At 46.5% G+C, this 13956-nt stretch overlaps 1 protein-coding gene across 1 annotated transcript; it reads right to left on the bottom strand.

Annotated features, from left to right (window-relative positions):
- Positions 1-345: 345 nt before the first annotated feature.
- Positions 346-1359, bottom strand: LOC122373363 (adhesive plaque matrix protein-like). The gene is made up of 2 exons (XM_043351337.1): positions 1199-1359; positions 346-1022 (listed from the first exon to the last, which is right to left on the bottom strand). The coding sequence occupies exons 1-2, from the start codon at positions 1202-1204 to the stop codon at positions 471-473; spliced, it is 558 nt and encodes a 185-aa protein (XP_043207272.1). The 5' UTR covers positions 1205-1359; the 3' UTR covers positions 346-470.
- Between the last annotated feature and the right edge of the window lie 12597 nt (positions 1360-13956).

The raw sequence follows: 13956 nt of genomic DNA, 5'->3' as shown, positions 1-13956 counted from the left end.
TTCAAACGTATGAATTTAGAGCTATTAACTGCTTTTTACCGCGTCTTTTTAGCCCTCTTAGTTTTTGAGTTAGAGGTGGGTGGTAACATATGCCCCCCCCCCCCAATATGGCGAAGTTGGCTGAGACCGCCACTGGGGCGCGGGATATCTTTCGAACCTCTCTTATGGTGACCCGGTCACGTGGTCCGCGATCCGATTTACAGAGTGACGTGAAAACGCTGTCTCCCCCTTGTTTCCGTACTTTACGATTGGACCATCGCCCTGGCGCACGTTGTATGCATGTATTCACTCCCTCTACTCGTATTTCTTGTAATCGTATCGTAGATTCAGATATCCAACACAACGTTTTTGATGATGCTTTGCTTTTATTGACTTCCACTCATTGCACAATAAATACACTCAAGCATACATGAAAGGCACTGCACTTCTTCGTCTGAGAGCTTGAAGAAAAGTGCGTTGCTGACTCCTCTCTAGTTGTAGGCGGGGGTGGGCTTGTAGGTAGGGGCGGGCTTGTAGGTGGGGGCGGGCTTGTAGGTGGGGGCGGGCTTGTAAGTGGGGGCGGGCTGGTAAGCCGGGGCGGGCTGGTAAGCCGGGGCGGGCTTGTAGGCGGGGGCGGGCTTGTAGCTGGGCTTGTACTCGTCGTAGCGGGCCTCGCCCTCGTAGGTGACGTCAGCAATCAGGCCAGAGTAGGCGTCATCCACACGGTAGGTGACCGTCTGGGTACGGCCGTCGGGCAGCACAACCGAGTAAGATCCCTGGGTGGCGTAGCCGTCACGCGCCTCCTGGGCGTTGAAGACGGGCTCGTAGTCTCCGTATCCGTGGACGTCGTAGCTGAAGTCGTACTTGGGCGGCTGGTCGTAGCTCTCCTGCTTGTAGGGAGCGGGCTTGTAGGCCGGCTGGGGGTGGTAGGCGGGCCTGGGCGCGTAGGTGGGCTTGTAGGTCGGGGCGTAGGTGGGCGCCGGAGTGGTGTAGGGCGCGTTGTCGGCGGCGGCAACGGCCAGCAGGGCGGCAACCACGAAGAACTGGAACAAGAACGTCATCATCATTATAAGCTCTACGTCTCCTTGGCATTAAAACGATTTTAATATGCTCCTTACTGAACACTGTTTTCGAAGCTGTTTGACCTGAAAGAACACCACAGCAACTCAAATTTACCCTCATCACGAAATGACAAAGTTGGGCTGAAGAGTCTACTCACCTTCATGTTGTTGGTAGTTTGGCGGTGTGTGATCGTCTGATGGTGGGTGCGGTGTGGAGCCGTGTTTTATACACGGTCCAGCTGCGGTGACCGCCAGTGATGGTGACCCTGCCGGGGGCGGCGGCGCCAGGCGGGGAGCGGCCGGCTCCAGCCACGAGACGCTGAGGGATGTAGGGTAAACGTCTATGCAGGGAGATTCTTCGTTTTATTTACATCTTAGTCATATATTTGGTTAGCAGTTTTGACCAAGCTGACTGCAATAAGTCAGAAAAGTGTTTAATGAATTTTGAGGTATTTGTGATTCCATGAAAGATGCGGTTGTAGTTATTTTGTCTTTTTTATCCATCTTAGTGGCTGATTTTCCAATAGGAGGCTGGAAAGGGTGACGCTTATCCAGTTTTACCATCAATGGCTGCATATACTTTTACAATGGGGGGGGGGATAATACACACTATAAATTGTTCATTGGACATTGCGACGTCTGTAATCTGTTTGACATGCTCAATTTGATCAGTCATAAATGAAAAATGACATGCTGGAGAAGTGTGTGAGGCGAGTTTTACTGGGCATCCATCTGAACGTCATTGATGGAGGCGTTTAACGCGTTGCAAGGCCCGGCATGAGTTTTATCCTTTCAAAAGATGTGCTCTCTGAGTTGCTCTCTAAGAGGTGGCGATCCCTTTTAGCGTCCAGTATATTCCCCACGTATAGAAATCGACACACGAACACAATTTGGCATGCTGGCAACCAGGTTGTGCAGCACAGACGGCTTGATTTTCGACCATGCCCGTTTGAGCTGTAACGGCAGGACGCCGAGGATGGCCGCCGGCTTCCGTTTGTCCGGGCCCTGCTGGACGATAGCCCAAAATCTCTCAATCAGGATTTGGTCTGGGTTGTAGCCGGCTAACACTTCCTTCCTTCAGAACTCCGGCAGGTTCGATTCGCACCACCACTGGGCCTTGGCAGAGCGATGACCTGGCGCGTCGTCCTACATGAAAAAGCATGTCTACGTCATTGTCATCGACCATGCTCGACCATGCGTCGACGTAGACCTGAGCCGCTGGAGGCTCTTGTAGGTAATGAGCTTCAGAGAGCTCATCCAATGGCGTCCCACGGTCCTGTTTGGGAGAGGGGATGGTCGTTGCGCGTAAGCCACTTTGCCAATTTTGTCACCAACTGCAGCCCTTCTTCCCGGCCGCCTTTCTCAATGTGACTTCTGCCACGGGCGAAATGATGGCCGTATGCCCAAACTGTAACGATCAGCAACGCTGCCAGCAGCTGTATTCTTATTCCACGAACTGCAGACTGTGCAGATAGATGTCTCAACTGATCAGCAATGGCACGCTGTGTCATTTTGGCCTGGAGCATGTCGACTGTCTGGTTCAGCTCATCGAGAAAAACACTTCAAACCTTCATTTTTCGACGCGGCGGTTCGGGTGAACAATCTGTGCGAAACCGACCGTAGCTCGGTGACCAATGGCCCGAGGTCCGTTTGTGACATCATGTCCCGCGGTCAAAGACCGTGCAATGCTGGGGTGCAACCAAAACTGTAATTCCATATGGTTATCAACGATTGGGAACCGAAAAGTGTTGTGATAGGTAGAGGACAAAACTTTTACCGGACCCTGTGTTTAGGCGTAATCTCTGAAACTAAAGTATCGCAGCGACACGCAGGAGGCGGTGTCGGTTACCTAAACGTCACCGTGAACGTGAACGTCACCGTGAAATGTGTCACCGAAACGGCCTGGCAGCAATTACGTTTGTTTTGGGAGGCAAAATATGAAACATTTTTTGTAACTTAGCGCAGTGGTTGTATGGTTAGATAGATGATAGATAGATAGATTTGTATTTCAGACTAACAGTCCATTGCTATGAGTTGATGATGGATGTACCAGATGGATGATGGATGAACAACAACAAACATCGGTTAAGGCACACTCCCAGTCGATGCACATTCAATGTAGCACAGCATGACAATAGAGCTTACTGAGCCAAAAACGTCTCAGTTTTGATCTGAAACGGAGATCCCCTGAATTGATTGATTCAATGATGCTATTGGGGCTCTCTTCAAGTCTTCTCAGAAACTTATAAATAAGTTTCCTGAACACGCTTTCACAATTCAGCACTCTAAAATATGCACATGTCATACTCGTACTCTCAAATTTAGATAACCCGATAAGTCGTTTAAGAAGGTTGTGATAGCTCACAATGAGTCGATTCATAGTTGCCTTCCTATAGTTCCACCACAGGTGTGCACAGTACATCGATGAACAGTAAGTCTCAAATAGTTTCAGTTTGACATCTACACACATGTGAAACATCCTTATGATCATATTCCCTCTGACAAATAAACCTCTGTTCTGATTGGCAATATCTAGATCATCAGTCATGTCTTCCTCTATGATATGCCCAAGATATTTAACTTTATCAACACATACTAACGGCATGGGCCCTAACATAAAATCAGGTATTTTGACATTCCTCATCCCTTTCGATCTACATGACATTGCAACACTTTTTGAACTATTATACACAACATCATTTGCTATACCAAATTCATGGCAAACATTCAACAGTTTTTGCATCCCTGCACTTGATGGAGAGATAAGCACCACATCATCAGCATACATCAAGTGATTGACCAATTTCCGACCTATCAGACAACCTATGCCCATTTCATTTAATCTGCTAGACAACTCATCTATAAACACGTTGAAAAGGGGAGGTGACAAGATACCTCCCTGCCGGACACCATTGGACACTTTAAACTTTCCTGAAAAAGTGGATCCCCATTTAATGACCATTTCTTGCTCTTGGTACCAGAACGCAAGCAATCTTAGGTACACATAAGGAACACCTCTCTCTGAAAGCCTCTGAAAGAGAATTTTATGATTAACACGGTCAAACGCCTTGCTTGCATCAAGAAAACACAGATGGACAATGCTATTCATTGACTTATACTTTTCAACTATCTCTTTCAAAGTGTAAATGCATTGGTCTGTACCAAGGTTCTTTTTAAAGCCAAACTGGTTGTCCTGTGTCAACAAATAATTCTCAAGTCGTTTTTGCAGTACTACCTCGAAAAGCTTACTCACCATGTTAGGGGTTGCCACAGGTCTATAGTTATTCATTTCGGTGATCGAAGCAGCTTTGTTCTTTACTATTGGAACAATGCTCACCGTCATCAAAGACCTTGGGAGGAAACCATGAAGAAGGAAAGCATTGAAACACAAGCATAGTAATGTCACAAGCCTATGTGAAGCATGTAGGAGATGCTCAGGAGATATTTGATCAGGACCACCTGCCTTACCCTTCTTCAGCTCGAACAAAGCATGCCTGACCTCCTCAACAGTAACAGGTACTATTTCATTATCCTCTTCTGTATTCCATACGTTATCTTTGTCTGTCATGCTATCTGGCACGGAGTTAAGCAGATCCTTAAAATGTGTTTGCCATAAAGAAGCAATGTTAGCTTCACCTGATACGTCATTAATCGTATTTGGTCTCGGGATCTTTGCTCCTTTGACATTGCTTACTTCCTTCCAAAAACTCTTAACATCCTTATCAACAAATTTTGAAGCCAAAGACTCCTGTCGTAATTCGTTTTCATACCTTTTGATGAAGCGTATCGCTCTTTTACATTCAAGCTTAGCTTGAATGTGTGCCTGATAGATGGGACCATCCCGAGGCATTCCAGATGCTTTCCATAGCAGAAATGTTTCCCTAGAATGATCATACTTGTCTTTTACAAATCTATTCCAACCAGGCTTACCTTGAGGGTGTGAATGTCTCCTATCTCTCTGCATCATCTCATGGCTAGCTATTCGCAGGCAATCAATTATTTGCTCATATGTCTCATTTATATCATTCATGTGCTCCTTTAACTTGCAATTCCCTTCAGCACATGTCAAACCTGGAAGCATCGGTACATCTTTTAAGTACTCATCTGTTAATTCATTGAACTTAAGCAAGGCACTGGTGCTGAAGTTGTCCCAATTGACAACTGCATGAAAATGATCATCATCAGTGACCTCTGGGGCTGATCCACTGAAAGAGTGAGGCACAAAGGCATGTGGTCCTCTTGGGATATGCCATAATCTATATGCATCTCAGTTATTACTCTATGCAGGTCCGCACTTGAGACTGCATGATCCAACCAGGATTTTGAACCCCAGCTATCACTTACAAAAGAAAAGCTATCTGGTGGCAGCATGGTAAAGCTTGAAATGTTCAGAGTGTGATCTTTGCAAAACTCTAGCATATGTTTTGCAAACATATTCTGTCCATGCAACCCTAGATTAGCATTCCAATCACCTATAATTAAAAAAGAGCTTGTTTCAATGCCATTTAATGTCAAAGTGAGCTGGCCTAGTTTATCTGGTATTCATTCTCATTCTCTGGACATTGATAGGGTAAATAAATTGTTATAAGAGTGAAGCTTTTCCCATCATTTTTTACATTAACACCTACACACCAATCTAGCTCAGTTAGCAAAGGTTTCACAACTGTTGATATTGACTTTCTATAAAGGATGGCCACACCTCCTGGAGCATGACCAGTAATGAAGCCTTGACTTAAGTCCACACCAGAAACCCCAATTCCAATGAAACGTGAATCAAGCGAATTTAGATTGGCAAGTTCCTGATGATAGTACCATGTTTCTTGTAAACAAATAATATCATTTTGATTCAAAAGAGAAATCAAGTCAGGCCTTAAGGAAAGGGACCTGCTATCTTTTGGAAGTCCCCTACAATTACAGGAAGCAACTTTAAGATTTTCCATCATTTCTGAGATCTAAACTAGTTTGTCCACTGATAGGGATCCACTTACATTTACTTACATTTTCTGAAAGTCCTCCTTCCACCACCTGACATAGGACCCCTCAGGCCATATCTCATCACAAAGTAGTAACTTTGGATCTGAACATTCACACAACACATGAAATGAAGTGTAGGTGTTGTAACGGGTCTTCACATCTGATACCATCACCTTGGTTTCCAGTCTCTCCTCCAAATACTGTCGAAGGTCCTCTTTCTTCACTTTTGGGTCGAATCTCGATGCAAATATGCTGGCAAACCTTTTCTTTTTTATAGTTGGGAGTCCAGTGTTTTTCATAGTTCCATTGATATGGTTTTTCTTCTTGTCGTTCATCTTATTCATGAGTTTGTTTTCCTGTTTAGCCTCATCTAGCATTTTCTCGTCTTCTGTCATTTCTGTCACAGCTTTAAGTTTGCCCGCTACTCTCTTCATAGTCTTCCATTCGCCTGCTATGTCAGCATATGTAGGTCTGTTTGGTCTCTCTTCTGCTGGAGAACTTCCCTTGGCTTGTTGGGACTTGACTTCTGATTTTTCCTTTGGCCTAGCTCCTTGGCCGTTGTAGTGGGGTGTTGGAGTAGCATCACTCTTCTTTGATAGAATTTCCTGATCTCGCTTTGGTGTACCACCACATGTGCTCTTGCTGCTGGAAGCAGCATAAGAGTCGCCAGGACCGCAGGACGATCCTTGGGCAGGGAGCCCAGCCATTTCAGAAGCTTCGGTGGTGTGCTTGCTGTACAGGCTTCATTCTTCTGTTCATCAACTTTGGTTCCTGCACCCAAGCTTGCTGAATCATCTGCTAGCTCAGTACTCGTTGTTTTGCTGGTCCACCTTAATTTGAGTTGAGAGATCTCAACTGTCTTCATAGTTATAGTTATATAGTTATAGTTATATAGTTATATAGTTATCTTCATAGTCATGGTTATAGCTACGTCGCATTTTTTTAATGAAAAATTGATTGGTTTTTCAACTAGGATTTCTGAGATCTACGAATCAAAAGCCTTTCTTTTAACATCCAAGTTAGCCAAGTTTTAGAGCTTCTCGTGTGACCCCTTCGATGGATTTTACGTGAAAATCGCTGGGAAAATCCAACGTACATTTTATATGGTGTTATATTAAAGGGACCCTCCCACCTTAACATTAGTTTTGAGTTGAGATAGCCAAATTGGTGGCCATGGCCTGAAAATACCGGTTTGGGCATTCACAACATCGAAAAATGCTTTAATTCGGAGATATGGAATTTCAAACTTGCAGTTTTCGGATTCTAAGGGGCTAATGCATTGGTATGCCCCCTTAGAATTTGTGACGTCAGCGGAGATCTAACGATTTTTAAATCTTTTACTAAAACGTTTGGCAGCACGCGGTGGTATATGCTGCTTTGCGCGCAACAAATGCCGCACTTTCAAATAAAGTCGCTAGGAACAGCGGAGATCCCAAAAAGTAAACAAAAGTAAAAGTCTAATATCTTGAAAACCGGTGAATATTTTCGATGAAATTTGGTAGATATTCGTTTTTGCTCTTTCTGAACCGAGCGACATCACTTTCATGCCAATTCATTAACTTTTTTGAAGGTGGGAGGGTCCCTTTAAGCCTCTTTTTGGTCCGGATTTTTTTTTTTTAATAGCATCACGAATTGTTCACATCTAAGTAAGGTATCTGTGAAGCCTAACGGAAGTTTCACAGACCATGCTAAATTAATTACAGAACTTAAAAAAAATTGTCGGGCGATTTCATCATTAGTCGTCAATCTATCGCGAATAGTCAGAGGGGGGGGGGGGAATCTAGCCACCCCACGTCAACGTGCTTATAGATCCAGCTCATAGGTCCTCCGTTGGGTCCTAGCGCTGGCGACGGTCGCTAGGCCAATGGCTGTGACATCGGCGGGCGCGCAACGGCGCCCCTCTCGCAGACAGTCGGGCGCCGCTGCTGCGGACGACGCCCTCCGGCAGTGACCCATTTCTGGAGAAACGGCCGTCTGTTCCGCGTCACGCCCTCCATCGGTGACGTCACCGGTACCCCAAGTGACGTCAGCTGACCTTCGCGGCGGGCAATGATGCAGTGTCCGGCGACGCGGTGTGTTGCAGAGATGATCAGTTTTTCCCTAAAGATAGCATAGTTATTCAGTGTGCTGTGTAGATGAAGGTGTTTAATGCCACCATGCGTCGCTCTCGCTATTCCCCTCCAGTTGAATTCCCATTTCACCCTAGTCTCATGCATAGTCTAATGCAATCCGAGTTGAACAAGTGACAATCTACGATAGAAAATACTGACAATAATAATATCAGATGGCGCCCACGATTCATCCTAAACAGATATTCTAATACGGATCCTAATATGAATAAACAATAATTCATCCTAAACGGATGAATTATTGTCATATGAACTTGTTGCGTATAAGAAGATGGCAATAGCATGAGCATTCGAAAAGTAGGCACGATTTCTGCTAAATGAATGAGAGACCAAGAGCCCGCGCTTGTCGGTCCCATCAACACCAACGGCCGGAACCTTGCAGATGTAAGTGTGGAGTGGTGGCAATGTTCATCGAAGATCTTAACTATTCAGTGGAAACGGTGACGTTCAAGCCTTTTTGCTGCTCAGAGGGAAAGTGTTTGTGTATGTTTGTGCGATATTACAAATCATAGATCACGTGTGCTGTGAGAGTTCTTAATGGTATCGCATCCGCTCGGATTTGCGCCATTCTTTCGGCCGTTATTTGAGGCGAGCTGGCCATTACCTGCTGATGGGGTGCTGTGGTCCGGTGGACAGCGGGCACCCATCAGTCAGGTGACGGCCAGCAGGCAGGGAGGGGCCGGCCCACCGGCCGTGGCGGCCGCCGACGCTCTCACGGCCACCCCGCCCCACCCCGTCCCGCTGTTAGTTGCGCCATCGTGACACGCCGCGAATTCTTCTGCTGGCGCTCTGTGTGGGCGGAGGGGCACTGCAGGACTCCGGACGGAGTGGCCAGGTGGGGTGGGGCCGCCGCCGACCCCCGATGAAATGTGACCCAGTTCCCCGTGCCGCGAGGTGCGGTGGGTGGGACGACTGGCGGCCCCGGGGGATCCGGGCCTCCCTCCCCCACCACTGAATGGCCTGCACCGATTGCCAGACGAACCGTTTGTGTCGGCCCGTTTTTGCTGACGTCAGACGGGCCATGGCGAGTGAGATTCGAGCCATCAGTCGTGTGGGCAGGCGCGGTCAAGGCGCGTTGTTAGCTGTCAGGACGGCACTCTAATGAAGCTACAAATATGGATAATTAATGCTCGGAATGTACCGAAAGAGTTAGAACCAGTACAAGCCTGCTATCTACAATATTAAAGGACTGGAAGTAGGATTGAACTCGGGGATTAGCCGGAATTGGATGTGTATTATGTAACGTCACCATATTTCCATTGATACACCTTTTGTTTCACATTGACATCCGGATTCTCCCGAACCCCGAAAGCACCTGAACGGATGGTTGTGGTCGAAACCGGGACAGGAAACTCTGCTCCATTGAAACATTCTACTTTCTAGCTTGAAATGAAATGGACAGGCCAACGATCTGCACTCTGCTTTATTCAGTTTGAAGTGGAATCGCTCTCATGACCATCGACAATATAAGTCTCGAAATACGGTAGGTATAGTAGCAACGAGTCTGAAGTGGTTGGTAACTCGTCAGCTGGCGCACTAGTGAGTCGCTTTGCACGATTAGGCACTACTGACACGCAGTAGACACGCACAGCGGAAACGCCGCTCGACCGTCGGGCAGGCGCACCAGGAGCGTGCCATGTTGAAAACGTGAGCCGAGTGTACCCGTGACCAGGGTCCGGTGCACGTGTTATTCACCACCATAGGAGCCTAGAGGCGAGTTATCACGCATGCTGGTCACTAACACTTTGCCGAGACGGATTCAGAGGGTACGGTGAACGTCTTCTAAAGCAGGATGTCTCTTCTAGACTCCAATATTAAAGGTAGTGTGCCAGCTTTCCTGGACTGTATGGAGTTAATGGCCCAGATAAGGAGAACCGGATTTTTGGAACTTATCCATACCTTCAAAACTCATGGAAACGTCTTAAATTCTTCAAATTTTGAGTACCCCAGTGCGAAATTCGCCCCGACGGGTTGTCGGTCGTACCCCAACCACATTTCACACCACTATGAACAATAAATGCACACACTGAAATCGCTATTACCGATATGCTCATCCAATCAAGTTTCGATAAACCCGTTCATCATCATCTCCTGCGGTTTCGAACACGCCTGTTAGGTGGTGCGGTAGACCGCGCCCAAAGCCAGGGCCCCGGTAACGTGAGGTAGCCGAGTCGGGGCAGCGTGCGCTGACCCAAGCCGGGGCCGCGCGTCCTCCCGGTGTCATGTGATAGCCCGGGGCTGCCCGCGGGGATGCGGTAGACCGCGCCCAAAGCCGCGGCCCCGGCTTGGGTCAGCGCACGCTGCCCCGACTCGGCTATCTCACGTTACCGGGGCTCTGGCTTTGGGCGCGGCTTCTGCTCATACTTTGTGGTGCGGTGTGGTGGTGCGTCGGGACGCGCGCTCTGACTTCGGCCAAGAAAAATGCGTCAGCTGATCATTGTCATTTCTGCCACTTGCGTGTGGTGAAATGGGGTCATAACTTAAGAGACGGCTTTTTCATATCAATTATTTTACATAAAATAATATTTCAAACCATGAATAATGTTCGACAGCCAAATAAAAGAAACAATACCAATACAGGCTTACAGTTTAAGGCTCGACATTGTGTTGTCTACGATTAGACAGCTGATAACTCATTCCCGTACGTCGTAACTCTATAATGACCTTTGCTTATTGTCACATGTGCGCCGCATTCGCGATTGTTGCCGACGCCTGTTTGCAGCTCAGCCCACTACAGTTGTTATACATATCGAAAAACCGATAAACTTTTAGGCGAAAAAGGCACTATTCCAGGCCCATTTTTGATTTTTTTTTTGCGATATTAGGTAAAAACAGAAGCTTCTTATCATAGGAAAAATAAAATGGGAAATCTTTCAAAGGTGGCACACTACCTTTAAAGACCGAAAGGATAGGAGTAGCCGCTATTTTCCTGTGGAATCCCTGTGTTTAGCGTGATGAATGATTTCAACAAAAATGAAGAGCTGAAGTTGCGAAGGCAAATCAAACCGAACACTGACCTGTCACGCGTCTAATCAACACTGGCGAGGACTGCGAAGTGTGGTGGCGTCTCGTGATAACTTCTTCGGTACATCATTTGACGCCGATGACCTCAGAGTCCGCAGCCTGGGCACCCTTCCTCATAAACACCACTTATTCTGCTGTTTTGCGCCTTGTATATGCAATACGTGTTGAAGCGTTTGCGAAGGTTAATTACAAGCTCCTTCTGATGTAAGTTGGTGTCATTTTCGATGTGATTTACCCCGTCGCCTCTCTCGCCGGCCTGCCGCCCGCGGCAGTGCACTGTAGGCCGGCAGCCCGAAAAAGCGCTAGAAATTCCCCCAAACTGACTGTCCGCAATATGAACAAAATAGGTATCATTTAATCCCAATTGATCGAAGAATACGATTCCGATGCCATTTTTGCCCTAAGGTCGAAATTGAGGTGGTCAGTTGTCACCAAACACAAGACTATTTAGACTCGCTAGTGGCCACCACATTTGCCGATTTTAATGCTAATCTTTAGTTGATATTTATTAGTTGACCAGTTGTCGTTTTGAACGCAATTTTCTGTCAGACTAGTTCAGGGCACTGTTGTTCACTGTCCCAACAACATTCTTACATATTGCATCGCTTTTCTGCAACATAAGCTAGCTTTTTGCAAGCAGCTGCAAGACCTAAATAAAAATAATATCTAAATTTTTAAATAGACTTTAAAAAAAAACGTTATTTCGAGCAGCTAAAAATAAACATCTTATACTAGCCGCTGATTACTCATCTTTCGTTCCATATAGGTACTTTGCTGCTTTTCCCTGCTACTTTTCGAGATATGCGCCAGTAAACCACATGATGTAGGGGCAATTGTCACCTCGCCGCTCTACTGAATGCCCGGCGCTCTTTATAGCGCTGGAAGTTGTGAAAAACTAAGGCTTATAATCTGAATAAAATATATGTCCCTGAGCTCAGAATTGATCAACGCACACAATGCTGTCAAAATTTTTGGGCCAAACTAAAAAAATCAGTCATTATTAACCCCCAAACACAAGTAAGTGATAATCAACAACAACTTGCTCTTAAGTTAGACTTTTTGAGAAATGTTATTTCGAGCCGCTAAAAATGACCGTGCCATACAAACCACTAATCATCTTTCTGTCATTCCCTACTCGCAATTTTTGCTAATGCCTGCTACTCTTCGAGGTCACGTGACATCACCATTAAAAGTAAATGGGGAGATAAGGAAACTGTTGTTTTTGCGCATGGAATGATCTCAAACTATCTCAAGCACACGGAATCGTGATTTCATGCACTCCTTGCAAGATCCGATGCTTTACTTTTGCATTTTTGACCTTCCGTGACGTCATTTATGACGTCACTACGGTCATAGGAGTTTCTTGTCAATAACTCATGATCAAATTGAGCCAGCGACTCGGGAAAGCCACCAATGGACTCGGGAAGACCTCCCGAATCGAATGATATGCGACATGACCTCTTTCGACCAACTTCGTGACCTGAGGATGCTGACCTGACCTTGACCTGAGGTCAACACCTTAAGTTGACCTCACCCGAACAAAAAGTATACCATTCGACGCGCCTGAGCCAGGCAAACACGATGGTGTCAAAATCGCTGCTCTGCGACCATTTTATGCGAAATTATTTACCAAAAACCAAACCCTACCTTGGGCTTTTTGACCACCTCAGAGGTTACCGGTTGACATGGGACCTTGAAATCGGGTATCAATCGTTCCGTCTTGAAACGGCGCACACGCTTGTTTTTTCCGCGAGGCTCTAGCTCCATTAGGGGCGAAACGGCGAAAAGGGGTCGTACCAACCCTCCCCCCTCGGCCGGCCGAGGGGGTGGGGGGTCCGACAACAGGTCCGGCGAGGGTTAAGCAGCCCCACTTCGTTTTTAGCATGTTTGCTTGTCGCTGAGATCAACAACTCAATCACAAATAATTTCTAGCACTTTTCCGGGCCCCCGGCCCAGTGTGCAGTGGAGCGGGCGCCCCTTCAGCCCCGCGTGGGACGGTCGGCGGCGGCGCCCCCGGCTCCGTCGCTGTCATCACGCCGGTCGGTAGGGCTAGGGACCCGCCCACCGCCGTCAACAGGCCTCACGGACGAGACGGTGCTGTCAGTGCTTCCATTGCCTGACGTGGACCCGTTCACGTTGAATGTGATTTGTAGCCGGCCTGCAATAACTAAAAAGAAAAAACATTTTACTGTTATAACCGTGTAATATTCCTCTATCAAATGTCGCTGTATTACCCTTGTTGCATTCCTATTCAATTGCTTATCGTTTGAAGTACCCAAAATTACTACTGCCTTTGCACTTGTTTCTCTTGAACGGTTGTCAATAACAAAACTTAAATCAAAACTTAAATCTTTCCTCGTGAAAAAATGATACAGCCATGAATCACATCCTGCAATATTTTATTAGTTCTTAATGCATTTCATAAGAAAGTTCATTCATTTTTTGTAGAGCTGGAGTGCACAATGTGAGCTTATTTGTCTAATTGCGAGTCTGCATCTATTTGTATCGGGACCATCAGTTAACCGTCGGGCAATTATACCTTGCAATTAAGCCTCATGTTTTTCGATTGATTAGTCGGGACTTAACATTTTTTGCTATCAGCTGTACCTATTGATCCTATGCTCTTCATCACAAGTCTCGTTCCAATCGAAGGATTGTTCCATTATCCTTGCGTTTATCCTGAGATACGACTCAATAATCCCATAACGTCATGCTCATGCGCTCCGTATGAATTGTTTCCCTCCCTCCTGATTGCCTGTTGACTGCCTATTATCGCCTGAATCGACCAC

This window comes from Amphibalanus amphitrite, unplaced genomic scaffold, assembly GCF_019059575.1.
Source record: "Amphibalanus amphitrite isolate SeventyFive unplaced genomic scaffold, NRLGWU_Aamphi_draft 001483F_arrow, whole genome shotgun sequence".
NCBI classification, from domain to species: domain Eukaryota; kingdom Metazoa; phylum Arthropoda; class Thecostraca; order Balanomorpha; family Balanidae; genus Amphibalanus; species Amphibalanus amphitrite.
Note: the sequence above shows the minus strand (reverse complement) of the source record. Positions and strands in the feature narration are given on the sequence as shown.